Genomic DNA, 25624 nt, shown 5'->3' on the forward strand with positions numbered 1-25624 from the left:
CCGCTATCAGCCCCACCCTAAACCATTCACACTTGCCTACTCTGTAGATTTAATTAAATTAAGCAACGGCTTGTTCTACGTTTTTGCCACATTTCAACCCTCTTTATCATATTGACAGCCCTTCCGGCCAGATACTTCACTTCAGCTCAGTCGAAATGCCAACCCACTACCTGTTGCTGTCTGAGGCAGAGCTATGCTCTGAAGAGTTCGCAAAGAGAGAAGACGAGAAAGACGAGTTGAGCAAGCTGAGAGAACAATTTGTGATACCAACCAAGGGCGACCTGAAGAACAGCAAGTACGGTTTCCAAGAAAAGAAAGAAGGAGCATCGTCCAGTGGTGCAGCAGATGACGACGAGGGGTCACTGTATTTCTGTGGCAATTCGCTCGGTTTACAACCTAGAAGAACGAAGGAATATGTCAATCGATACCTGGACACATGGGCTTCGAAAGGTGTGCTTGGTCACTTCACCAACTACAATGGAGGTCTGCCGCCCTGGTTACATATAGATGATTCCATCAAGGAGCAAACAGCGAAAATCGTTGGGGCACTCCCGAGTGAGGTGGTGATCATGGAGACGCTGACAGCAAACCTCCACCTCCTACTATCCAGCTTCTATAGACCAACAAAAGACAAGTGGAAGATTATCATCGAGGGAAAGGCATTTCCAAGCGATCATGTAAGCTCTCCGACTCATTACACAATACTCGGGACCTGACCTGGCCTAGTACGCTGCGCTCTCACAAATCGCTCATCATGACCTCGATCCTTCCGCTCTTGTCACCATAGAACCCGCCTCATCCTCTTCTCCATATCTCTCAACTGAACACATCCTTTCCGTAATATCACGACACGCTGCAACAACCGCCCTCGTTCTGCTACCAGGCATCCAATTCTATTCTGGCCAATTCTTCGACATCGAATTGATAACACGACACTGCCATGCCCTGGACATAACCATTGGCTGGGATCTTGCACACGCAGCCGGAAATGTGCCACTGAAATTACATGACTGGAACGTCGACTTCGCCGCTTGGTGTAACTATAAGTACATGAACGGCGGACCAGGGGTTATCGGAGGAGCATTCGTCCATGAGAAACATGGAAGAGTCGAAGAAGTACCGGTGGCCAAGGCAAGCGCTACCGATGCAGCAAGCAGCAAATCCAAGGGAAAAAATGACATTGAGCTTGTCTACCGACCAAGACTGAGCGGTTGGTGGGGAAGCGATAAGAGCAGCAGGTTCCGTATGGAGAACAAGTTTGTCCCGATCGTTGGAGCAAGCGGCTTCCAGCTTAGCAACCCAAGTGCCTTGGACATGACTTCCGTTATGGCAAGCTTAGACGTCTTCGCCCTCACAAACATGGATGCCCTGCGTCAACGCAGTTTACGTTTAACAGGATATTTAGAGGCACGGATACTGTACTACCCTGGTGGAGGACAACCCCCATATACGATCATCACGCCCTCAAACCCGGCAGAGCGTGGTGCACAGCTGAGTGTACTCCTACAGCCAGGCCTTTTGGACAACGTCTTGAAGTACATCGAGGAGCGGGGTGTTGTAGTTGATGAGCGGAAGCCCGACGTGTTGAGGATTGCTCCAGCTCCGCTGTACAATTCTTTTCACGACATTCATTGCTTCGTCACTATCTTTCATGAAGCATGCAAATCAGCTGTTTCCTCTCCTGTCGACACTCAACCTCGCCATAAGACGGATACAGCAGCAGAAACAATCGCTGCTACGTGAGCGCCATTGCCCCTTGTATCACAGAGTTTTGACCTAAAACGCTGAGAACTTGATCTGATATAGAGGATTGAATGTGTAGGGAACTCTTGTTCTCGAGATTTTCTAGTCAGCTTATCGACTTCCTGTATTATATAAATTCACGTAACATGGTCTCATCTTGAATGTCACCATACGTGTGGAGCGTCAAGTTCTAAGAGAATACAACGAGACACAATAAGATACAATACCACCAAATCTACGATACCATGTAAGCTCACTTGCTGTATGTACCGCTAGGTCGTTCTGTCGTGATCGAGTCCAAGAGGTTGGCATGTCAGTTCAAGGTATATGGATCGGGTGAAGTGTGTTTTTATTATTTGGAAACAAGAACGACGGAATAATATTTCGAGCCACACTAATTCAAGGAGGACGTTGAATATGCAGCGAAACACCTTATCCAAAAGCGGACCACGAGCACCCAGAACCACGCAATCATGACAACATGATCTATATCCCAAACACTACGCCTTCAGCGCAAAGGAAAACAGGCTATCCATTTGCACCCACTGCCTTCCATTTCTCTCCAGCCACTTGTCCACAACACTCTTCAATGTGCCAAGTCTCTCACGGTTGATTTCAGCAAGGACCTTCATCTTCTCCTTCTTCTCACCCTCAAGAACAACTGTCCCGACGCCGCCGCCATCACCTTTCCCCACACGGTCAACATCGAAAAGGGACTGGAAATACAGTAACTGATTCCAAACATCCTTTTCTCTGAACTCATAATGCATTTTACCCAAACATTCCTTGGCCAGCCCCTTCGGACCCAGGCAGCGCGATCCGTAAACTGACATGCTGCGTGTGCGATTGCTGCATGCGGGATCATCGCAGACGAGGTAGCCGGCGTAGTATGTAGCAAGGAGTTGGCGAATCGCGCTTTCTAGCTGCGCGACGACAGAGAGTGTTTGGAGGACGGTGGCGCAGGATGAGTCTGGACATTGGATGCCACCATGTGTGACCGCTGAGGAGGAGGAGGAGACACCACCGAAGGGGAATACAGTGGTACACGCCCGGCAGCGCAGCCACAATGGTGTACAAGCCTGGAAACGCACCGAATCCGGGATTTGAGATTCCAAGGGATGTACCTCGGTGTCTTGTTGCGCGGCTCCGGAGGCTGTTGAGACACGGTACTTTGATGTATCGAGACCTAGGCATGCGGCGAGGAGAGTGATATTCGTCCCACCAATAGGTGCACATAATCTTTCTACTGGCGGAAGGATCTGCTTGTGCAGGTAGTACTCCACATCCGGTTTCAATTCATTGTCACTCTTGAGTACCTCATCCACAGGGTATGCGTTCTTCGCAGCGTTTTCTGCAGAGCCTGACGAGTCGCCTGTGATGATGAAGCTCATGACGTCCTTGGCTTTGACCATCTTCCCCTTTGCCTCAAGACGCAGGGCAACTTGGACGGATGGCATGCTGTTGCCGTTAGGATAGTCCTTGGGGTTCTTGCCGAGTTGCGTATAAATTGTGTATTTGCGAGTCGGGATAGTGTACTCGCGCATCTGTTTCGAGAGTTCACGGAGATGGTTGTGAATCTTTTCGACTACGATTTCGGGGTCTTCGCCGCTGAGGAGGAAGTTGAGAAGCTCGCTATGAACATGTTAGTATATATCAAGACAGTTGAACATCGAACATGGTAAGACATACGTTGACGTTTCTTTCGACAAGGCACAATATTCTCTGCGCCTCATATCCAGACCCTTGACTTCGAGCTTTTCGATGTACTTGCCATCAACAGGTACCATGTTGATAGCTGCATACTTCTTCTTCGCATGAAGTAAAATGCGACGGAACACGTTGTCAATGTCGATCTCCAGAAGCTTGTAGCTATTATTGACATCCTTCTTGAACTCATTTCCTAGTTTCAGCGCATCCTGGATGTTGTCCACGTTTGTATTGATCATAACGGAGTCTGTATCACCATAGATGACACGTAACATCTTCTCCTCAGCCATATCCTTCGTCCGTCGAAGAATCTCTCGACCCTTGTACGTGGTAAGCATGGCGAGTGGCCGGGCGTAGAAACGTGACTTCGTGTATCCTAAACATCCGTACATAGAGTTGGCTGTAAGCTTTAAGGCAAGCTGCTTGATGTCCCAAGTAGCCAGCTGATCTGGGGTAGCGTTCGGCGTCTTCATTAGTTTCTTCACTTCTTTACGACGAGAAACAAGTGTAGCAATCAGACGAGGCAGAATGCCTTGATCCTGGTTCGTATCCGGAACCTCAGGTACCTTGTCGTCCTCTTCGGAAAGATCGGCTCGTTCGACTGTCGTGAAGCAAATGTTGAACTCCTGGATGATACTGGGATACAGAGAGTTGAAGTCCATGACTAGGATAAACTTGTCGTACAAGCCTTTCTCAGGCTCGAAAACCAGACCACCCTTGAACTTGTCCTTCTTCTTTGCATCTGCACCTTCTTCACCTTCGGCTGCTTCTTCTTCAACCTTGATTTTGCTTTTGCCCCATTGCTTGTCTGGACAAATGTACTTGTTCTTGTGAAATTCGTGGAGCAGAATGTACTCGTTGCGCTCGGCACGTGTACCACTCAATGTTCGAGCCCAAGAATTACCAGCAAGATTGGTCAGAACCTTAGTGAGAGGAAGCATCTGCACCTTCATGGAGATTGCGGCGATGAAGTACGCGTCAGCTTGGCAATGCTTGACATAATTAAGTAGGCCTTCTTTAGTCGTTGCCCAACTTTTCAGGGCAGCCTCGTTGTCGAGTTCCTCGCGTCGTTTGTTGAGAACAAGCTGGCACATCTCTTCCAAACTCCAAGATTGGCATTTAGTCATGAGAGACTTTCCGAGATCGTTGGCCAAGTCGCAAAGCAAGCGGCCAGAAGCTAACTGTTTTTCGGCAAAGAAGCTACCACCGCCCTTGCCCATGTTCTTAGGCCAGTCGCTCCTCTTGACACGTCCAATGCGGTGCCAGCCAGGAGTCTTGTTCTCACGCAGACGATTGAGCAGCGTGCTGTAATCCACATCATCCAGACGATGGCCAACGAGACAATCTGGGTCGTGTCGCTGGAACATGGCCATAAGCAGGCTGAGAAGTTCTTTCTCTGTCTTCATAAACATAAAATTGCCCTTCAGCTTCTGTGCTTCGGTCTGGAATCCGGTCGGGTAGGATGTGCCGTTTGGCCGCATAATCGTGAAACTCTTACATTGCATTTCATCGACGGGGGTGGTATCCGTTAAGGAGAAATTGTCGTACACCATGGCGCTTACCATGAGAATTTCCTGCTTGTTGTCTTTCGCGTTGAAAGTCGTGCGTAGCGAGAGACTCATGAGAGTCATAGGGGGTGCATCCAGATTATCCGAGTTACTCAGTACGGAAATGTTCGCAGGTTTGTTCACCTGGAGCTCCAATTTGCACCATGAGGCATTGCTAATAGCGCCAAAATCCGGAGCGTCGATCTTGAGCCAACAAGGACCCATGACATTTTTCCAGAGAACAAACTGCTCGAATAACGAAGTGTTGGTTCCGAAAACATGCGAGAATGTCTCTCCGGCCAGGTCGGTAGAAAGCGGCAGCTTGTCATAACCGTAGAGCAGCTTGAGATAATCGCCTTCCTTGGGTATATCTGGCAGTTCAAATGCATACTTTCTTATGCATGGCTTGATCTTGTGCATGCTAACGCGGTGCCTAGTCATGATCGCGTCCACCTCGTCGTACACATCGGTCATCTCAACCTCTTGGTCTGTGGCCGATCCTCTTACATGACGATGTTCTCGAGGCAAGAAGAACAACTTTCGAAAGATGTTGTCAACCTTCATGAAGCAACTCGCATAATTTCCTGTGCTCTTGTCTTTGACCTTGCCAAAAAGGCACAAGCTACCATTGATCTCAGTGTAATCCATCCAGAACATCCGTAAGCTACCGTCCTCTTCCAGGGCGTGTTCCGGCTTCATCTTGCCAACACCAGTAGTTTGTGGTGCGGGGCTGCTCACGACGTTAAGTTTGCTGGTTACATCGCTCCAGGAAGAGGCATCTACAGAAGTGGCAGAAGGTCCTACTGGAGAGGACCCGACTGGTGTAGGATAGTCCGCTTTCCTGATCCTGGCGATCGGCCGTTTTCCGGCCATGTTCACACTAACAGCAGGCACACCATGATGCCCAATGGGCTGAGCTACCTCCATCAGATCTTCCTCTTCTTCCTCGAATTTGACAACGGGTTGCGATTTTCTCTCAACAGCCTTGGTAACAGGCGAGGATGGTAGAGGAAGATCGCTCATGGGCGCATCATCATCGAACGTAGGAAGGTCGTCGTCATCTGCATAGGCATTCGCTGCTGGCGGGGTATCTGGCATTTGTGCGTCCGAGTCATCACTGCGCCGTTTCTTTATAGCTGGTCGCATCTCGGATATGGTAGGTGATAACACACGTATCTTTCGTCGTGTCTCAGTCTTAACGGATCGTGTGCGGGACGCAGAGTGGCGGATGGGAATTGTGTCGATTTCGCCTAGTAGGTCCTGCATGAAGTCTTTGTCGGCGGCCGTCGCAACAGGCTGAGTATGTTAGTCCAAGTCTTGACATGTATCGGCTGCAGATCATGCTTGCCTTGGGTTTTGGTGCTTTTGCCGCAGCCTTCCCGCTGAAGTATTTGCTGATACCGTTGTCTATCTTCTCCTGCTTCTCCTTGTCTTCCTCCCGTTTCCGCTTGGCTATCATACGTCAGCACTCTTGCAAGCGGCGAAGAAGTACAGCCAGGTGCATACCAGCTTTTCCTTTGGCGGGCCGGTCGTCTTCTCCCTCACTATCAGTGGCAGCATAACGGTACCGGCCCTGTCCATCCTCCCACTCTTCCCGGCCGTCATCGACGTAACCCTCGCCATTGTCGTCGACAATGAAGTCGTCCTGGTCCAGTCTGTTACGCACAATCTTCTTGTACCCGTCTTCATCGACCTCATCGTACAGATCCTCCTCTTCGGCTACTTCGTACGTGGACATGCGCGTCTTGCCAGCAGCGCGCAGAGCCCGCAGCTCGGCCAATTTTGCTGCGCGAGACATGGTGTATTAGAATATGTAATAGATTTGAGCAAGAAAGTGAAAAAGTTGAAGGCTTGACCAACGGGCTATGATGTTGTCATGCGCGTGGGAGGAGAGCTGGAGGGACGCCTGGGTTGCCCATTAACGGTAAGAATAACGCGCTAAAACACGCGACGCGATTGCCAAGCCAATTAAGGATATGCTTAGTCACTCGTTTGCCATAACGGATGACCATCGCTTTTCTGCCATTCGAACATTGCCAACACGCACCCATCAGCATGGCTTCTATATCGAGGGTTCCCTTGGTGTGGATAGATTGCGAAGTAACTTGACTCCTACGAGGCAACGACATCTTGCTGATCGATTCAGATGACCGGCTTGGACACCGACAATGACACCATCATGTCTTTGGCCGTTTTCGTCACTGATTCTGACCTTACTGTTCTCGACGAAGAAGGATACGAGGCTATCATCCATCATACCAAAGAAGAGCTCGACCGCATGGGGGAATGGTGCACTAGACATCATGGCCAATCAGGACTAACTCAAGCATGCCTCGACTCCACGACTACCCCAGAAGAGGCTGCAGAGGGTCTATTGGGGTACATAAAGAAATACGTACCGGAACGTCGTACCGGGCTCCTTGCTGGAAATTCTGTACATGCGGATAAATCGTTTCTTGTTAAGCCACCATACAAGATTGTCACTGATCATCTCCATTACCGCATCATGGACGTCAGCAGTATCAAAGAAGCTGCAAGGCGATGGGCGCCTAAGGAAACCCTGAAGAAGATTCCAAGAAAGAAAATGCTACATGAAGCGCGAGCAGACATTCTCGAGAGCATCGAGGAGGCGAGATTCTATCGCGAGGCGTTCTTTCTCAAAAAGGATTGATCACTGTAGAAATGTCAGAATTCTTTCTAATCGTCTTCTCTGGCGGTCCAAGTATATCTTGTTAAGACTGATGTATCTTCCCATACTATTCACAAGTTGCCAAACGGTCCCAGCTGAAGTTCGAGATGCATCTCCTACTGTCACTCATCGCGTTCAAGCCGGATGCATCGACGTTCAGAAGTCCAACAAGAGACCTTGTGGCAATCTTAGCACCAATAGTCTCACTACAGTCCTCTTCAAAGATTGTTCTTAGCCGTCTCTCTTCGAGCGGGCGACCGGCAAGGCGACACATGATTGATCCTTAAGCCTCCTTTTTGTCCGGGATGCGATCTACAAGCTTTCGAATTTACTTCTCACACAGCATACAAGATGAAGTTTTCTTCTCACGGACGTTTTCCATCCTGAGTACGATTTTATTGATGTGTGTACCTTCAATCCAGGATCGTAGTATCGAGAGATACACACATATCGTCCCGCAACGACTACTTTGGACCGCATAGCATACCCAATATGCTTAAACCCCTTTTTGACATATCCCGTACTCACCAAACCACCCGAAGTCATTCACTCCACACCACTCCCCATATCCTCCGCGCTCTCTCCAACATCCGCAACCTTCTCAAACGACGGAAACAGCTGCGCAGCCGCCAGCGCCAACTGGTGCCGCATCACCGACTTACTCCCCTGCATGCTCAGGCCCTTCGACTTGCACATCTTCTTCAGCTCCACGGCTGTCCACTCATCATCAGCATCTCGCACCTCGCCGAGGAGCTGCGCTTTGGTCTTTTCGTCGGTGGAGATACCGCGGTCAGCACACAGTTTGGCCAGGTCTCGGAGAGAAAGGAAACTGCGTGGATCTGGTCTTTCGGCGGCAGTCTTGGATTTGGCAGTAACAGGCGTCGCAGCCTCTTTACCTTTAGCTTTCGATTTGGGAGTTAGCTTAGGCTTGGGATCGACCTTAGCTACCTTCTTCTTCCTCTTCTCAGCCTCGTCTTTCTGCCGCTTGATCTGCGCGTTGCGCTGTGTCTTCGCCTGCTGATTCTCCGCCGCGCGTTGGGCTCTTAGCTGTGCTTTGGCAGCACGCTGCATGGCGCGCTGGGCTTTGCCTGTTTCCTTCGCGGCGCGCTTATCTGCTGCTTCCTGGGCCTTTTGCGCGTTCTTCTCCTTGGTCTGGTCTTTGGCTATGCGGTCCCGCGCCTCCTGCATTTCCTTTTCTTGCTGTTCTTTGAAGCGGATTTCCTCGCGGGCCTCGCGGAAGGCTTCCATCTCCGCGCGGCGGGTATCCGGGTCGTCGTCTAGGTCTGTGGGAATGCGGGCTGTGCCTTCGACGAGGGCGTTGTAGCGCTCGCGACAGGCGGTTTCGGAGAAGAGCGTGGCCTTGTTCAGACGTCGCATGTACTCGGATACTTTGCGGAAGCGCCATGCGCGGATACGCTCTAGTTCGTAGCTGACTTCTATGTCAGCGAGGGCGTAGGCTTGCATGAGGAGGCAGTCCTGGAGGGGATGTCAGTATTTGAGTATTTTTGTGATGGGAAGGGGGTGATATAGAACTCACGTCTTTGAACTCCCACTCCTTGTATCCTTCTTTGAGGAGGAAGTCCACGTTACCGGCCTGCGCAAGACGGATACGCATGATGCGCGTGGAGATGGACTTTTGATCGTAACGAACACGACCATCCTTGGCCAGTTTATCAGCAATCTGGCGGTCACTGAAGCCCTTCTCACGCATCTTCATCATGAGCTCGTCGTCCGAGTCCAAGGTTGCAGAGACTTTTCTGTGGTACGCAGGCAGACTCTCACCCGGCCCGCGATTGCGGCGGCCAAAAGTGCCGGGCACATGGGGAGTCACGGTGCTGAGGAAGTTGGTGCCCTCTTCGATGATGAATGCTTCGCCGTCGGTGGTTTGAGTGCTGGGGGAGAACGCAGGGCGGGCACGCTTGCGTTTCTGACCGGTGGTGGTGTTGTCGTCGTACTCGGAGTCGTCGTCCTTGGCCTCGTTGTCGTCGTTTTCGTAGTTTTCGTCGTTGTCGTTGTCATCGCCAAGGTCACTGTAGCCGTCAAGCTTGAAGCCCTCGTCGTTGTCCTGTAACGCGTTAGACTGCAATTGAAAGCTGAGGAGATACCTACATCGTCTGCAGGAGCATCTGCTCCGTCTATGTAATCATCTTGGTCGCCGCCGGAGTTCATGTCCACATCGTTGTCCTCGATGTTGAACTGATCGATGAGCTCGTTACCTGTCATATCATGTCAGTGAAAGATATATGAAGGGGGCAGACACACTTACCATCGAGAATGAAAGCTTCGTCGGCCATAGTGTTGGCTTCGGTCGTGGTGTAGTTTGTAGTAGTTGAATTGGTTGAACAGTTTAAAGTAGACCTTGGTGTTGTCGTGTACTGGATAGGGTTGTGACAGGCACTTGAAGTATACTATGGCCAATTTATATGCCACGCGCGCAGTGGTGAGTGGGGCGATCTGTAGTAGCCTGGAGGGAAAGGTGATAGAAGGAAGTGGCTCAGAAAATTCACTGACTGGCTTCGAGTGAGCTTGCGAATGTCTGAAGAGATAATGAAAGAGAAATTGCTAGCATACTGCTGGAGGTAAAGGATGAGAGAAGGGAGAGAGAAAGAGTATGGAAGATGTATGCGGGCATCATTCTCGCGACTTGATACTGTTCTGATCAGACTGCCTGAGTGAGGGAAATCAGGAGGTGATATGGTGCGAGATGCACCATGTCATTTAAGTATATTGAGACTTGAAGAAGTTGGATACAAGGACAACATCACTCCAATGAGATTGGTTGTCGGTTGAATACTTTACGCCGTTCACCATCTGCCCCAGATGTGATCATGACCACGAACTGAAGAAACTGATCAGACGTGTTAACTCGAACAGATTTGACTGAGAAGCAGTCTTTGTACAAGCTTGACTACGCTTGGGCGCACACAGTTTGCTTAGCTTTCTCAGGGTAGCATGGCTCAGAACAGAGATGTTGACGTGGATATTCTCGAAATCTATTAGATACAACAGACGGAGGAATTAAAAGACGACGCGTATGATTTCCGCCAGACACAACGACGTCGCAGATTTCACATGTCAAACGATGATGGTGTGGCTGTGTGGCTGTAGCGCGATTCTAGAACACGATCCCCGCGATGACGCACGACGAGCAATCAGGACGATATGCCTGCCGCAGCGAACAGAAGATCGCCCCTCAAAATCTGAACTTATACAAGGGCTCTCCCTAAAGTTTTTCTTATCTGACCTTGATTCTACGCGCACAGTCTACTCACAGCATATACCCAAACACGACATCGACAATGCAGACATACCTGAACAAGCAGCTGCGACGGCTGTCAAAGCAGCCCGAAGCTCACGTGGAGCAGAAATCCCCAGAGCCGTCCAAAACTCAGGAGCCTGTACTCGCAGGACCTAGCGAGCCTGCACAAGCACTGCCCGCACCAAAAGCCACCACCCCAGTCGAAGAACCAATCTCAGAGCCCATGACGAACGAGGAAGATGAGATGTTCCTCGAGCGCCTCACTGCTATTGCCTCGGAGCCTGAGGGCACGCCGCCCCCTCTGCCCACCCGGCCCATGGAGGCCGTCGACAACAAGGGCGAGAAGAAGCTTGGCAGGGACGCACAGGAGGCCCTGATGGACGGTGCGAACAAGATTCCGTTGCCGACGAGCCCATCCGAGGCTAACGCTGAGAACCTAGACAAGGGTAAAGGCAAGAAGACCGTCATGTCCTACTTCTCCATGGACAGGTTTAAGAAAACCGACAAGGAGAAGGACACAGCGCCCAAGGCCAAGAAGGGCGCGGTCACGGAGAAGGATAAAGCGCAATTTGCCGATGATCTGCGTGAGGCAGTCGAAGTCTCCAGGGCTGCTGATCTTACCGAGACGCAGAGGGAGAACAAGGAGCTCACCCTGGTACTGGATCAACTCAACCTCTCCGCAGTCAACAACCGCGTCTTCTCCTTCAGCAAGGAATCTGAGGAGCTCCTCAACAAGTTTGTCCTCGTCCTCAAGGACATCATCAATGGCGCTCCTACAGCCTACAACGACCTCGAGAAGCTGTTCACCGACTATGACGCCCAGCTCAAGAAGATGTACGGCAATCTGCCTCCGTTCCTGCAAAACATGGTCAAGAGCCTGCCCGCCAAGCTCACAGCAACACTCGGCCCCGAAATACTTGCTGCACAGGCAGCGAAGCCAGGTTTCGACGCAAAGCAGCAGTACGCTGAGGGCAGTAAGACCAAGAGCAAGAAGTCAAGAATCCCCGGGTTACCTACGATTCCGAGTCTGAAGCAGCTCATATCTGCGCAAGGCGCTGTAGCGACAGCACTGAAGAGTATTCTCAATTTCCTCAAACTACGCTTCCCCACTTTGGCAATGGGAACGAATCTCATCATGAGCTTGGCTGTGTTTTGTAAGTTTCCTCCTCACCTCTCTTCTTGGATATCAATACTAACAGCAACCAGTACTCCTCTTCGTCTTCTGGTACTGCCACAAGCGTGGTCGCGAGGTCCGTCTCGAGAAAGAGCGTGTTTCAGCCGAAGGCGCAGACTCTGCAGCTGGCAGCAGCATGGCCTCCATCGACGACGACAACGATTCCATCTTCGGTGATAAGAAGCCCGCCACAAGAGCTGTAGAGCAAGATGCAGAACGACCGACGTCTCCCCTCATCATCAACGATGGGAGAGAGGAGAGGGAGAAGCCCGCTACAGTGAACGACCTGCCTAGTGTCTCGCATTTGCCTGACCCAAACGCAGAGAAGGTCCCGGTAAGCAAGTGAGAGGAGGAGATTGATGAGATTACCACGGTTCAGATTGAGATTTCGTTAGCGTATACCCTGTAATTCTTTCCCTATGTTTGGATTCTCCTTTTGACGAGTCACGACGATAAGACATGCAACTGAAAATATTGTACATTAACATGACTCTATTACGTTTATCGTCTACTTTGCATTTGTATATCACACCAGCACCATCTATGCCCCAGGCTTCCGCGCATGAAACGTAACAACCTCAAAATACGCATGCACCTTCCTCTCCTTGAGTCCATTCCTGAACTTTGCGATGAAGACCTGCGCCTCGGTCGGACTCCAGCCCATGACCCTGGTCAGCAGAAACAAGCCCCAGCCTTCAGCGCCCTGCGAGCAATGCAAGAAATTCCACCTCCCGAGCTCCTTCATATGCGGGTCCGCAGGCCATCCATTTACAGGCACCTTGTACACCTCCTCGACGACATCAACAAAGCCCTGATTCCGAACATACGTGCTGAGGTTCCAGACCTCGAAGAAGCTCTTGCCGAACTTGTCGCTGGCCTCGTGGAAGACGTCGCTCCACTGCGACAGCACGTGGTCCGGAGTCAGGGTGCCGTCGTCGGACTTGAACTGGATGCTCATTTCGAGTTGGTGCAGGTAGCCGCCGGGCTGGAGGTGGTCGTATATTTCTGCATATAGGGCGGGCCAGTTGGCGATGGAGCCGTAGAGGCTGCGGATGTTGATTAGGTCGAAGGACGAGGGCGGGTAGGTCCAGGGCGATGTTATGTCGTCGATTTCGAATTTGCAGTTTGGTGGTGTGAAGGAGGGCTGGATGGGGGAGAGGTCTATGCCAGTTATTTCGGCGCCGGGGTGTTCTGGGGGTGGGTGGTTAGAAAGCGTGGATTGTGGGTTGTGGGTTGGAGTACATACCATCCGACATGTCCATGCACCAGATTCCCGTTCCACAGCCGAGGTCAAGAATTTTCTGGGGTGATTGAATGGGTGCTAGGTGGAGTCTGTTGTTGAGAAGGATCAGGAACATGTGGTGAGCGATGTCGAGTTGGTCGTTTTGCACTTCGTCGTTGGGTCCCCAGTACTCGCCTTCCCTGAACTTGTGATATCGGCGGCCATTTTCGTAGCGGTGTTTCCAGATGGTGGATGGGATGGATGTCGTGTCACTCAGGTGGTCGTCGTCATCCCCGTACGCAGAGTCCAAATCGTCTGGGTTGGCGTTGTCGTCCTGCTTGATGATTAGCAAGGGTTATGCATATGCAGTTGGCACTTGTCCGTTCTCATGCAATGATTTCTGCTTCATATCACGATGGATTTATTGTATATTGAAATACTTACAACTGCGACTATTTCGGCCTGTTGTGCTGTTGGTGGACCCGGTATGGGTGCCTCGGATGTAGAAGCAACCGCATTTGGAACTTCTGCAGATGTTGCTTCTAAAGACGGCGCAGGTACAGATTTATCCACCGTTCCAGTCTCATGTGTAGTATTGCTTTGAGAACCTGAAGAATTGACATCTGCCAACGACGTCGGCACAGCTTCCTTATTTGCTGCTGACATCTCGCGTGTGGAGGCTTCAAACTCTCAGCAAGGATCTACGCAACTGCGCCGCTTTCTTGCACGATCGGCCCGGGGCGTGGGGTGCAGACAAGTGGAGAACCGTGAATCCTTAACGTAACGTCCTCAAAGATCAGGTGTCTGAAGGAGAGAAGAGGGACAGACGACAAAGAGGTACATGTCCCGAAATCTAGGGTCTCGCTGGACTATATTGCCGGCAAGACCTCGACTTGGTAACGTACGAACGACCCGGCGACTGACTCTGCATCCTGATCCGCGATTGTCCATGCCCTGAACGTATCGGCGGGTGAAAACGTGGTCGATACCTTGTACCGTTCTGCAGGCTTGAGCCGTTTGAGTATAGCAGAGGAGCCTAGGTGTATTCCGTCATCGCGAGTGGTTCGAGGCTGACTGAGAACAGCTTCCGCCAAGTGGTACATGACGGGTGACGGCAGTTGGTGTCTGGAAAGAACGACGCGAATACGCTAGAATATGCAATGCATTCAACCCCCGGCACCCTCAGTCCGCGTTGTCTGATTCGAAGCGAAAAACTAGAACGAAAAAGGTGTCCAGAGATGCGGAGTGTTGACCGACACCCTCCAGTCGCCTGACTGGCCGATCCCGCCTTCCCCGCTGTTACGGGTGAAGACGACAGCTGCGTAGGTGACAATCACGGACATTGCACCTTCCTTGGGCAACAATTCGCCTCAACCTAGAAAACTACACAATGCTAGGCCTGAACCCTCTAGTGCATGCGGCACGCAGAGTGTCATGCCGACAACAGCGTTGCCCCTGTTCGCCGTTGCTCATCAACCTCGAGGCACCCCACCAGTCGTGGTCCTGACCAAATCCTTTCGCGTCAGTCGCTGGCTCTCCTCAAGCCATGAATCCCGATGGACTGGGTGCGCTGGGATTCGTCTCGCAGCATCTGTACTTAATCACCTTTGTTCTCACCGCTTACTTTGCTGTCGGGCGATTACGACAGTACTGGCGCTTGAGCCACTTCAAGGGTCCCGCGACGACGGGCATCTCATGGTGGTGGCACTCCAAGGCCGTCCTCAGCGGCCAGGCTCACCGGTACTACGGAGATGTGACGGAGAAATATGGTATGTGACGGCGGTGATGTGGCAGAAATGGGGGAAAAAAAAGCGCAGGATCGTGCATAGGACGATATGGAATGCTGACGACGTGAAGGACCGATTGCGAGGGTCTCGCCTGAGCATCTCATCACATCGTCGCCTGAATTGTGGGCGTACATCAATGGGGTGCGGTCGCCTTATCAAAGAGCGCCTTGGTATTACCATGCTGCACGTTTTGAGCCGGGAAAGGACAATGTCTTTACCGATTGTAATACCGACCGCCATGATGCGAGACGAAAGAAAATGGCATCTGGGGTAAGTAACGTCGTACCTGGGAGGGGTCCAATGACTCGTGCACCGAACATTTTGGGTTGCAAAGCAACGCAAACAATTTTCGAGTAATCGCTGGCTAACAAGCCACAGTACGCCGGTAAAGAAAACCCGGCCTTGGAGTCCTCCATCGATGGCCACGTCCAGGAGCTTGTCACCCTAGTCAGGAAATATGCTTTGCCGGCCGCATCAACCGACGTTTCAAGGCCAATGGACATGGCCAAGAAAATCCCATTCTTCACCCTCGATGTTATCAGCCACGTCGGTCTCGGAAAGGCATTCGGCGATCTCCGAGCTGACGAGGACGTGAACGATTATCTCAAATCCTCCGAAGAAGGCCTCAAGATTGGTAACACAGCTTTCGCGCTTGGTCTGTCCTGGCTGCGCGAAGTGCCAATCATCGGGCCTGTACTCAGTCCCTCCGAGAAGGATGTCTCTGGCTTCGGAAGGATGATGGCAGAAGCGCGAAAGATCATCAATGAGCGACGATCGAGATCGACCGAGGGCAAGTCGGACATGATTGCTTCGTTCATACGAAATGGCGTTGCCGGTGAAGACTTATTCCAAGAAGCGTTTGAACAGATCCTCGCTGGATCGGACACTACGGCTGCTTCTATCCGAATCATCCTACTCTACATCATGACCCATCCTCGCGTGTACACCAAACTACAGGCCGAAATTGATGCAACAGTCCAAGCCGGTACTGCTCCGTCTTCACCAGACGTCATCCCAGATGCAGAAGCACGTCGCCTACCTTATCTCAACGCCGTGGTCCGCGAAGGAATGCGGGTGCATCCACCCGTCGTCAACTTATTCTCCCGCGTAACACCCGAGCAGGGCGATCTAGTCACCGTCTCCGGTAAAGAGTACTTCATCCCAGGCGGCACTATGGTCGGCTACTCAGCCTGGAGCATGCACCGCAACAACCGCGATCTCTACGGCGCAGACGCTGCTGCTTTCCGTCCCGAGCGCTGGTTCGTCGACGAAAGCCTCCCTGGGGAAAAAGACCGCCTCGCACGCATGACCAAGACGAATGACATGATCTTTGGCTACGGGAGGTGGGTGTGTCTCGGTAGGACGATTGCGCTGCTTGAGATCTACAAGTGTGTCTTTGAATTGTTTAGGCATTTTGACTTTACGCTCGTCAATCCGCATGAGCCGTGGCAGGCGTTCAACTCGCTGGGGCTGTGGGAGATACGCGACATGTGGGTGAATGTTACACTGAGGTCGTAATTAAGGAGACGAGACAGCATGAACGCTGCCATGTGGCGTCGGGGGTATAGCAAGGTAAGGAAAAATAATAGTAGAATGCGAATGTGCAAAATTCAAAGCTATCCAGAACGCAACGATAGGTATCTTAGAGATCATCATCCCCTGTTCAACTCCAACTCCAACTCCAACTCCAACACCCAAGTCAAGTCAAGCCAAGCCAAGCGCCATTCACCAAGACAAAGACCCTCAAAAACCGAACCGAGCCAGGCCCTTCCAAAACACCATCATGACTTCATTAAAGCAGATCGTCAGATAGGCACTTTTCACTCCTCGTCCATCTCCTCCGTCTCGCCCTCCTCCTCCTCGTCACCGTCAGCAAGTTCATCCTGCTCTTCGCAGCTGCGCTCGACTTCGTCCGCAATGAACTGCTCGTACTCCTCCAAACTGCGCTGGACATGGAGTTTGAAGCGCACGATGTCGTCGAGCATGCGCTCGATTTCCGTGTGCAGTTCTTCGCGCAGCGAGTTTGCGCGGAGCTGGAGTTGTTCGTACCTAGATTGTGCGGTTAGTATTTCGATCTTCATTATGGACTGTTATGTAGGGGGAAAACGTACTCGATATTAACAGCCATTTCTCTCTGGACCATCAGCTGGACGGACTCGCCGAGGCCGCTGCGCATGCGCGAGAGTTCTTTTTCCATGCGTTCGATTTGGGCGTCGCTCTGGCTCTTCTGCGTGTTTGTGATTTCGCGGAGTTTCTCCAGCTCTTCTTCTGCCTGTGCGACGCGGTGGCCAAGGGCTTCGACTTCGGCTTGCTTGTCGTCCATTGCTTCTTTGATCTTGTCGAGCAGGTCGTGGTTGTTCATGTCTGCTTCCAGCGCCGAGTTTCTGCGCTCGGCGATCTCTTTGCGGAGGCTGAGGATGTTGGATTTCACGTTGCCGCGGAGATCGAGGTTCAGCAGGTGGTGGGGTGAGTAGCCTGTGCCTGAGTCGTGGAGCAGACGGTCTGATGGTTCTTGTGAGGAACCGCCCATTTGTGAGCTGGAGAAGTTGGGGCCATCGGTCACTGTGAGGACGAGCTCGTAGTCCTGACCCTTTGCGTTGACGGCTGTCGAGGGTATGACGCCGATTTGGTACCCTAGGTTGTTGTAGCGTTCGATGGTTTGCTCGAGCTCGTCAAGCTTTCGAGATGCGCCAAGTTCCTTTTCTGCGACGCGTTTCTTGGACTCTTCGAGGCGGGTTGAGGTTGCTTGGAGGGCGGAGTCTAGTCGCTCCTTTTCTGCAGCCATACGGTCGATGTCTGCGACAGTCATGCCCCGGCCATCAATAATAGCCTGAAGCTCTTGCTGTTCCTTCTCCGACGCTTCGAGCTCAGCTTCGATCTCCTCAATGTTCTTCTCGAGGAACGAGCATCGATCATTGTACTTTTTGACCTTGGCATCCATCGAGTTGTTGTAATTTTCGAACTTGATGCGGTCTTCCTCGAGAATCTTGATCTGCTCCTCGAGTTTTTGGATCCTGGGGCCAGACTTTCCAAGCTCTTCGATCTGGTCTTGGAGGTACTTGTGCTCAGCTTCGAGCAATTTGACTTGTTCATGGTGCTGAGAATTCGCTGACTCGAACTTCAAAGCCATGGCGTCAACGTGTGGCTGAATGTGGCGGGCTTGAGCATCTGCATCGTCATCGTCGTCTTCGGCTGATAACCAGGTGCTATAGGCGTCTGTCAGGAAGTCGAAGATGATTCGGTCGCCAGAGACATCGTAGCCAGCCTCGAAGCAAGCGTCATCGTACGACCCAGCCTCATACGCTTGCATGAGACGCGCAAGCTGCATCATCCAGTGGAGCAGTCCAAGGAAGGTTGACCAGTTGTTTCCACCCACAGCTGCAATCTGCGACTTCATGATGGACTTTTCGAAAGGATAGCGCATCTGCTTCAGAAGTATGGGGACTTCCTGGTCGATTGACTTCTGGAACCGATAGCTGGGGTCGATGCGGTTGTACAGCCACTGGAACATGGTGTTGAAGTCTTTTTGGGTTGGCGATGTCATGGCTTTGTTGGAGAGCACATGCTTGGACTCCATCTCGAAGTTATTATGCGTCAGGTACTCGAGGAGCTCCTGTGCCAGGTGCGATCGCGTGCTCGCATCTTTCAGTCGTCGTGGGTCTGGGGGGGGCACAGCTGGAAGAGGGGCCGTCTGGAAAAACGACTGCTTGATGCCCGACTGACCAGGGCCATGTGACTGTCGCGATTTGAACACACTGCTGCGTCGTTGTGCGCTTTGCTCGAACGCGGAACCTGACGACGGCGGTGCTGGTGTTTGGAACATGGACGCGCCTGGCGCAAAACTCTTCCTCCCGCTGCTCGCGCCGCCGAAAACATTGCTGGTCGAGTTGCGATGCACAGACTGGAAGCCCGTCTCGGCGAGGTTTGTGCCGGAAGACGAGCGCGGGAAGAGGGGCTGGCTCGGGCGGCCTGGGGCCAGCGACATCCTACTGCCTGACTGGGAGCGCGCATTGTTGGGTGGGAACTGGGGCTGCGGCATGTTCGATATCGAGCTCGAGCGCTTCATGGCCGACGACGGCATCGGGATCGCCGACGTGTTTGTGGTGACGGGGCCTAGGGTCTGCGCGTGTTGTTAGAGAGGGCGTCGCGTAGGTGGGGTGCGACGGGAAGGTGCGCGAGAGGAGATGTACCTCGCGCGGACGGCGGACCGAGAACATGCCCGACTCTTGGGACATGTTCAGATGTGATCCAAGACGATTACAATGCGGTAGAGCGGTGCAGGCGCCGACGGTTCGCAGTGAAGGTTCAGTATGTCATGCGCGATAGCGATAGGGCTGTACCGGCCGTGTTTATGCGCACACTGCCCGCAGTTTGTTTTGTTGTGAGGGACAGGGTCCATGGCAACACCATAACCGCTTCATGCATGCTCATTGGCCAGCGCCTTGTGGCATGCTTTTTGCTCTCTTGCTGGCGTGTTTGACGCGTCGTAGACAGGCATGGGTCACGCAAACCAACGACAGCGAAGAGAACAATGATTTAAAATTTATGAGCAGCAATAGTCCTGCCCGTAACATGAAGCAATGATAGGAAAAAATGCTGCAATCTGCCTATCCTCCTCAGCCCTCTCACCCAAATTGCTGCCCTGTCCCAAGACCCAAGATGCAGTTCCAACCGTGCAGCCTCCGTCGCCATCCTGTCTTGGTTGGGGGTATCATATGCATGTGCAAGCAAAAGAAAGTACCGCGATCTTACAAGTCCCCATCCGTGGCCCATAGAGAGAGATGGGACCACCATCATTAAACCAAAACTTTCTCTCAGCGTCGCGTCATAAATGTGCCGCCGTCTCAAACGTGTGAATCCACCATTCATTTGATGTCTTTGAACATGTCATCAGCGCCCAAGCTGAGCGAGTCTTCGCTGACCCCAAAAGACCGAAGTTCAGGTAGTGCCGGAGGCGGCGGGTCCCTCCTCTTAGGCTGGGTGATTGGCGTAGGCTGCGGAGTTTGCACGACTGGCGCTGGCACAGGTCGTGGAGCCACGTACCCGTTTGCTGGAGCCGTGACCTTCTCCTGTTCTGGCATGCCGCCATTGCCAGGTGCAAACACTTTCTTCTTGCCGAACCAGTTTCCGCTCTTTCTCCGCGACAGACTGGGCGCCTGACTTTGTATTGTAGCCGAAGAGCCTGGTCTCTCTGACTTGGCATTTTCTGATGACGACAGCGTGCGCATGCCCCAGAAATTCCGCACAGATGACGGACGCCTGGGAGGAGACGGACGCCGACTTGGTGGGCTCACGGGCGATAGCATGCTGCTGGCCGCACCGTTCGTTCGCACCTGGCGAAGGTCCTGATCTTCCTCTTCTTCCTCCTCTTCTTGCTCTGGTACCGAATCTTCCGAGCGCGCGCGCGGTGGCGAGTCCCTATGTTGGGGAAAGACGGCTGATTTTGGCGTGGGATGCGACGAAAGCGGTCCCGCGCCTGGTGTAGGCGGACGTGGTGAGTCGGGCGGCGAGTCGGGCGGTGCAGGAATTGAAGTGCCATCAGTAAGGGAGAAGTTGATGGGCGTCAGCGTCAGCGGTCTGTAATTTCCAACGGGCATCGTGGTCGTGGTTGCAGGACGAATTGTCCCGCGGCAGTCAATCGAGAAGAGGCTGGTAGTCGGAGAGCAATTGCTTGCAGAGAGCGACAAAAGAGAGCGTGCGACGGCGGATGGGTACGAGCGCGCGAGATGGTCCGAAGCCTTGACCAAAACGGAAACTCTCGCAGGGTTGATGGATACTGTGCACCTGGGCAGTCTGATTTAGCCACGACAAGCGGCACGTGAAATATAGTCGCCACGACGCTTTGATCGTGGGCTGTGAAGGCGCACCCGTCCACGTCAAAACAAACGCCCGTGGCAGGAAAGACTACGGCCGTTATGGCGGCAGGTGTGCCTGGTGCAAGACCACGTTTGCGGAAAGCGCGAGGATCCGCCGTCCGAGCTAGGCAAGGGTCCGAGTACCAGTAGAATAAGGTAATTCGTTGGAAGCTCGTGTTGATGTCATCTTCGGCATGTTGGCAATATGTCTTTATATATGTATACAGCCAGCTCATCTATCCACACAAAGGGTAGCATCCTCACAATGAACAGCCTTTCACAGAAAATAGTCATCTTCACAAAGAGGAGTATCTTCATTGAAAGTAGATCCCTTGCTCAAAGACGGTGATGTCATCGCCGGATGCAGCTTGACTCTACCGCGTCTTGCGTTGCTGCATCTCGTCCAATTCGGCAATCTCATCCAGCAATTGGCATGTCTCCAGCGGGTTTGCGATCCATGCTGTCGTACACGCCAGCCGCGCCTTGAAGTCATTGGCCCCAGCACTCAGGAACTGGTCACCGACATGCAGTGTCTTCCCACCTTCGATTCCCCCAAAGATTCGTTGGCAGGCCAAAACACCCCAAGACTTGTCACCAATATCGACAAATACGTCGTTACCACCTAGTACACATGTCAGACGATACTCAGCGAGGTTGGGTCTAAACTCACCGTTGAAAGCGCAGAATGGCAGTCGCTGGCCAACTTCAGATATGTCCTACACTTGTCATCAGCCAGAGTAACACAACATAATTGAGAAACATACCAGTATCTTTTGCACAATCAGGACCGTCTCTTCCAGCGTCTCTCGACAGAATTTGTGACCTTCTTTCGGTATGATTCCAACTGCCCGTTCTTTCCTGACAATAATTCCCTCCATGCGCATGCTCCTCAGCGTATCCTTGAGAGACGCCTCCGCAATGTCGAGCAGCTCTTTGATATCAGAATCTGTCCACAGCAACATCTCCTTCAGCAACCAGTCTTCTCTTGGTACAAGCCTCAGCATGTCAGGACTATTCCCATCGAACTTGAAGCAGTAGCTGCTCTCCCCTCCCATTATGATAAGGTTCTGCTTGGATTCTAGCGGTAGATTAGATGTCTGGAGAGCATTCAGGAGGCCGAAGAGTCTCTCGTAGTATCGCTTTGCCTCGGTGTAACCTGCCGCTGTGACAATACCAATCTTGGATCCTCGCCGCATAAGATGCAGGATTTTAGCAATGACCGGGTTGTCAGGCGTCAAATTGTTTCCGTCATCATACAGAGTGACATCTCCGTCAAAAGTGATGAGCTCCAGCGGTCCACTGCGCACAAGACTCATCACCTGTGCTGTGTTCAGTACCAGGCGGATGTCGTTGAATGATGGAGGAACAAAGCGTCGGTAGCTGATGAAACGACGTTGGTCTTGCCAGATGAAGGCATCATGCAATGCCAGAGATGTGAAGAAGTTGCCTACTGTCGGGACCAGAAGTTTAAGCTTTGAACGGTCAGGCTTGCCAACCTTTTGATGTGCGACTGTTGTAAGAGGTCAGTATATAAAATATATTTACGCATTAAAGGTTGCTCAGCTTCGAACTCGACTTACTGTGATCATTGATGATCTCTTCGACGTCCCGCATAATCTCCGCATATCGCCGCTGAGAGACGCTGGCTTGCAGATCCACGGATTCGCCATCTGGCTCAAAAACCGCTGTTGGGTGGGAGTGCAGAACGAATGGAACTGCCAGAAGACCCTGATCGATGTTAGACCCTTAATCAGGAAGCTGGTAAGTAAACAGTACCTTTATCCATTCAATCTAGAAGCATACGTCAGCAAATGACTATGGGAACAAGACACATGCATACATACGAGTTGATCTCTACGGTGAGTCTTGGGGGGAGATTAGCAGTGTTCAGTCGTTCTACGCCTACTACATCAAACACACCTTGAGAGCATCTAGACAAAGCCACGTTAGCTTACAACTTCAGCATGCTAAAGGCATCATAAAACCCAATTCTTGCGGTGGTAGCTTCACATACATTCTACACGGTATCTCGTCGTCATCTTGAAGGTTCGGAAGTCAGCGAAGCAAAAGAAGTGAAAGTATGAAGAAGTGAAAGTATGGCGGAGAGAGACGGTGAGCTGTGCTCGAGAGGTTTATGCATGCGTATCGGGGCACTCCGCTACCTCTAACCATACAAGGAAAGATTATGGGCACGTGTGAGACTGTAGCTCTGCGCCATGGAAGGTACCACTGCAGGTTCAATCATCTTACGCATCCGAACACGCATACGTCGAATCAACGATCGGGAACAGTCCCAATCGAAAGAGAGCTTCTGGTTCGTATCGATAGTGCCAGATCTGCAAGCGGGCGCTACTGAGCTCCGAGCTTTATGCAAGGGTCCAGCGCGGTCACCAAAACACCACACCCGAGTCGACGACAAGCAAGAGTGCCTACCTTATGAGTTTATGAGATTAAACGCGTCATGTCTGGGTCCGAATCGCTGAGAGAGGTTACATTACGACCATGGCCAACGCCGGTGAAGGAGGAGCTGGGACAACAGGAGCTCCTTCTGCAGGTGACGCAACTCACGAGTGAACGAGGACATTTGCGCGAGATTACCGAAAAGTCGTTACAAGAGCAAATAGATGGGGGAGAAGATGCTCCAGACGGTATCAAGGAGGGTGTGGAGGAGGGGAAGGAAGCACCATCCACAAACGAACGGCTTGAGGAGATCTACCGTGTGCGCATGGAGATGATAGGCCACTTGGAGTAAGCTTGAATCCCGCTCTGGCTCAAGATATGGTGGCTGACAGGACCTAGATGGGCTAGATTTGCTACAAACAATCTCCTCGACATCTGCTCCCTCATCCTCTCGGTCGATCCAAACAAACGTTCCGCCCAATTGTTCAGCGCGGGGTTCCGTCAATCAGGCCTGGACCAGGGACTTCCGTTCGGATCGTTTGGCGTCAGCAGGGAAAACCACGAACAGCATGTTCGCAGGCCTGAAGAAGAGGCGAGGATGCAGGACCTAGAGTTGCGACAAGAACTCGTGGCAAAGGGTTCGAGAATGGAGGCGCTCGAGTCCGCGGTAGATGACATACTTAAGGCTGCAAAGAACTTTGAGAAGGAGGCACGAAGGGAGACGAAATACTGGGAGGAAATCGTTTCTATCTCCAATAAGGGATGGCCAATTCAGCGTCTCCGCCAGAATGCGCGCCATGTCCCCTTCGGTGTGCGTTATGGGCTTCCTGAAGGTCTGTTCTCTCAAACACCGCATCTAGGTGTCTCACACTGATTTTCATATAGCAAGTGACCACTTCAAGGCTCGCGGATTTGCTCCTCTGCGCATGGACGAAGACGGCAGTATCATTCTTGATCCCGCGCTTACTTTGAAGCCAAAGACGCTCCGTGTGAGGGTCAGCGAAAATGGAAAGACTGCAGGAACATCATACCTCCCTGTACAAGGGGAAGCGAAGGAGCTTGCAATCGAGAAGTCCATACAGTTAGCTCGAGATTCTTTGTTCGAAGAAGAACTGTTCCACGAGATGACCATGGAGACGCGACAACTGGTATCATATGGAGTCGAGTTTCGGGATTCGGTCATCTCGTTTGATGCACCTACGATGGGCACTGTCCCAACACATCGAAGATTGATGATCGACTGTATACCACGAGACGAGAACATCACCGGCAGCCAAGACCACTCGCTCGATTGGCTTGCTCAACACATTGCTGAAGGACTGCGTCTGCTGCTGGGCCACGAACATAACATGCGTCTTTACCGGAGAACCCAACTTCCACCTCCACTAACAGCACGAAAACGAGAAAAGCCACCTGCGCCAATTCTTCGAACGCTGCTTGCAATGTTGCGTCATGTAGAAAGTGTCGACTCCCTATATGCCTACCTTGAGACCACAGCAAGAACGATGAAAAGTGCTGGTCTGGATGTTGCTCTGGACACCACACGCGAATTGTCCTGGACGAAGCTAACCGAAACTCTCAAGGAGTCATCAAACAAGGACCTCTCTGCAACAGATCAGCTTCTAGAGATTTTCACAAAGCCATTTGACGGAAAGGCTACTCTGACGCTCCCATCCTTGAATGGGACCCAATCAGAAAACATTGTCGTCGTGACACGCACCATCATAGGCCAGCCTACTTTTGGCACAGAGCACAAACTGACGATCCCCTCACTGCTAGTTTCGGACCTCGGACTGTTCCAGCAGCTGAAATTCTCATCCGTCGACGAAGTAAAGTCGTATTTGGATTGGATTCTATCTCTCCACCTGTCTGGTAGACTGCTCAAGAATGAATATTCGGCGAGAGCGATTGTCAAGGGAAAAGAGTCTAGGCTTACTATCTCCAGCTCGAGTAGCAAGAAAGGCTCTACTCTGTCAAAAGATGTCATGGTTGAGTTGCACGGAGGTGAACTAAAAGTGTCTGTGACAGCTGTCGACTCACAGCAATCAAATGAAGAGGCTCAGTCGCATGTGTGGAATGGCAAGGATGGGGAAATTTCATTGAAAGAGAAGGTCAGGAGCTTGGTTGGATGATGGGACGCCGATGGTATTGCGACGAGTCTATTCAGTGCAAAATCGCAGGCTGACATACGGGTGCCCAACGGCACAAACAGTACGTTGCATTGTCCTAACCAGTTGTTTG

At 51.9% G+C, this 25624-nt stretch overlaps 11 protein-coding genes across 11 annotated transcripts; 5 read left to right on the top strand and 6 right to left on the bottom strand.

The window, feature by feature from the left end:
* Positions 1–155: 155 nt before the first annotated feature.
* Positions 156–1743, top strand: P153DRAFT_372822 (kynureninase 1; the record flags this gene model as incomplete). Its single annotated transcript, XM_033669424.1, has 2 exons — positions 156–677; positions 727–1743. The coding sequence occupies 2 exons, from the start codon at positions 156–158 to the stop codon at positions 1741–1743; spliced, it is 1539 nt and encodes a 512-aa protein (XP_033527535.1).
* Positions 1744–2074: 331 nt separating this feature from the next.
* P153DRAFT_363369 (uncharacterized protein) lies at positions 2075–6877 on the bottom strand. Its single transcript, XM_033667360.1, has 4 exons — positions 6504–6877; positions 6346–6449; positions 3433–6293; positions 2075–3375 (listed from the first exon to the last, which is right to left on the bottom strand). Exons 1-4 carry the CDS (start codon positions 6793–6795, stop codon positions 2244–2246), a joined length of 4389 nt encoding a protein of 1462 aa, XP_033527536.1. The 5' UTR covers positions 6796–6877; the 3' UTR covers positions 2075–2243.
* Positions 6878–7052: 175 nt separating this feature from the next.
* Positions 7053–7668, top strand: P153DRAFT_282834 (oligoribonuclease-like protein; the record flags this gene model as incomplete). Its single annotated transcript, XM_033663230.1, has 2 exons — positions 7053–7097; positions 7144–7668. The coding sequence occupies 2 exons, from the start codon at positions 7053–7055 to the stop codon at positions 7666–7668; spliced, it is 570 nt and encodes a 189-aa protein (XP_033527537.1).
* Positions 7669–8232: 564 nt separating this feature from the next.
* P153DRAFT_281899 (uncharacterized protein) lies at positions 8233–9909 on the bottom strand (the record flags this gene model as incomplete). Its single annotated transcript, XM_033663164.1, has 3 exons — positions 8233–9162; positions 9224–9739; positions 9796–9909. The coding sequence occupies 3 exons, from the start codon at positions 9907–9909 to the stop codon at positions 8233–8235; spliced, it is 1560 nt and encodes a 519-aa protein (XP_033527538.1).
* A 952-nt stretch (positions 9910–10861) lies between these two features.
* On the top strand, positions 10862–12699 carry P153DRAFT_307651 (uncharacterized protein). The gene is made up of 2 exons (XM_033664671.1): positions 10862–12099; positions 12152–12699. Exons 1-2 carry the CDS (start codon positions 10986–10988, stop codon positions 12463–12465), a joined length of 1428 nt encoding a protein of 475 aa, XP_033527539.1. The 5' UTR covers positions 10862–10985; the 3' UTR covers positions 12466–12699.
* Positions 12661–13477, bottom strand: P153DRAFT_281632 (S-adenosyl-L-methionine-dependent methyltransferase; the record flags this gene model as incomplete). The annotated part of the gene is made up of 2 exons (XM_033663150.1): positions 12661–13310; positions 13366–13477. The coding sequence occupies 2 exons, from the start codon at positions 13475–13477 to the stop codon at positions 12661–12663; spliced, it is 762 nt and encodes a 253-aa protein (XP_033527540.1).
* Positions 13478–14887: 1410 nt separating this feature from the next.
* On the top strand, positions 14888–16646 carry P153DRAFT_282715 (cytochrome P450; the record flags this gene model as incomplete). Its single annotated transcript, XM_033663223.1, has 3 exons — positions 14888–15110; positions 15199–15398; positions 15507–16646. The coding sequence occupies 3 exons, from the start codon at positions 14888–14890 to the stop codon at positions 16644–16646; spliced, it is 1563 nt and encodes a 520-aa protein (XP_033527541.1).
* A 69-nt stretch (positions 16647–16715) lies between these two features.
* Positions 16716–19446, bottom strand: P153DRAFT_331605 (uncharacterized protein). The gene is made up of 3 exons (XM_033665469.1): positions 19319–19446; positions 17240–19248; positions 16716–17177 (listed from the first exon to the last, which is right to left on the bottom strand). Exons 1-3 carry the CDS (start codon positions 19361–19363, stop codon positions 16949–16951), a joined length of 2283 nt encoding a protein of 760 aa, XP_033527542.1. The 5' UTR covers positions 19364–19446; the 3' UTR covers positions 16716–16948.
* A 202-nt stretch (positions 19447–19648) lies between these two features.
* Positions 19649–21045, bottom strand: P153DRAFT_363374 (uncharacterized protein). The gene has a single exon (XM_033667361.1). It carries the CDS (start codon positions 20723–20725, stop codon positions 19994–19996), a length of 732 nt encoding a protein of 243 aa, XP_033527543.1. The 5' UTR covers positions 20726–21045; the 3' UTR covers positions 19649–19993.
* A 120-nt stretch (positions 21046–21165) lies between these two features.
* Positions 21166–23255, bottom strand: P153DRAFT_363375 (IMP-specific 5'-nucleotidase-like protein 1). The gene is made up of 8 exons (XM_033667362.1): positions 22998–23255; positions 22904–22914; positions 22828–22848; positions 22760–22774; positions 22564–22711; positions 21748–22493; positions 21654–21699; positions 21166–21605 (listed from the first exon to the last, which is right to left on the bottom strand). The coding sequence occupies exons 1-8, from the start codon at positions 23020–23022 to the stop codon at positions 21358–21360; spliced, it is 1260 nt and encodes a 419-aa protein (XP_033527544.1). The 5' UTR covers positions 23023–23255; the 3' UTR covers positions 21166–21357.
* Positions 23256–23444: 189 nt separating this feature from the next.
* P153DRAFT_282522 (uncharacterized protein) lies at positions 23445–25515 on the top strand (the record flags this gene model as incomplete). Its single annotated transcript, XM_033663207.1, has 3 exons — positions 23445–23731; positions 23783–24216; positions 24269–25515. The coding sequence occupies 3 exons, from the start codon at positions 23445–23447 to the stop codon at positions 25513–25515; spliced, it is 1968 nt and encodes a 655-aa protein (XP_033527545.1).
* Between the last annotated feature and the right edge of the window lie 109 nt (positions 25516–25624).

The sequence above is a fragment of the Dothidotthia symphoricarpi genome (assembly GCF_010015815.1).
Source record: "Dothidotthia symphoricarpi CBS 119687 unplaced genomic scaffold P153scaffold_3, whole genome shotgun sequence".
Taxonomy (NCBI): Eukaryota; Fungi; Ascomycota; class Dothideomycetes; order Pleosporales; family Dothidotthiaceae; genus Dothidotthia; species Dothidotthia symphoricarpi.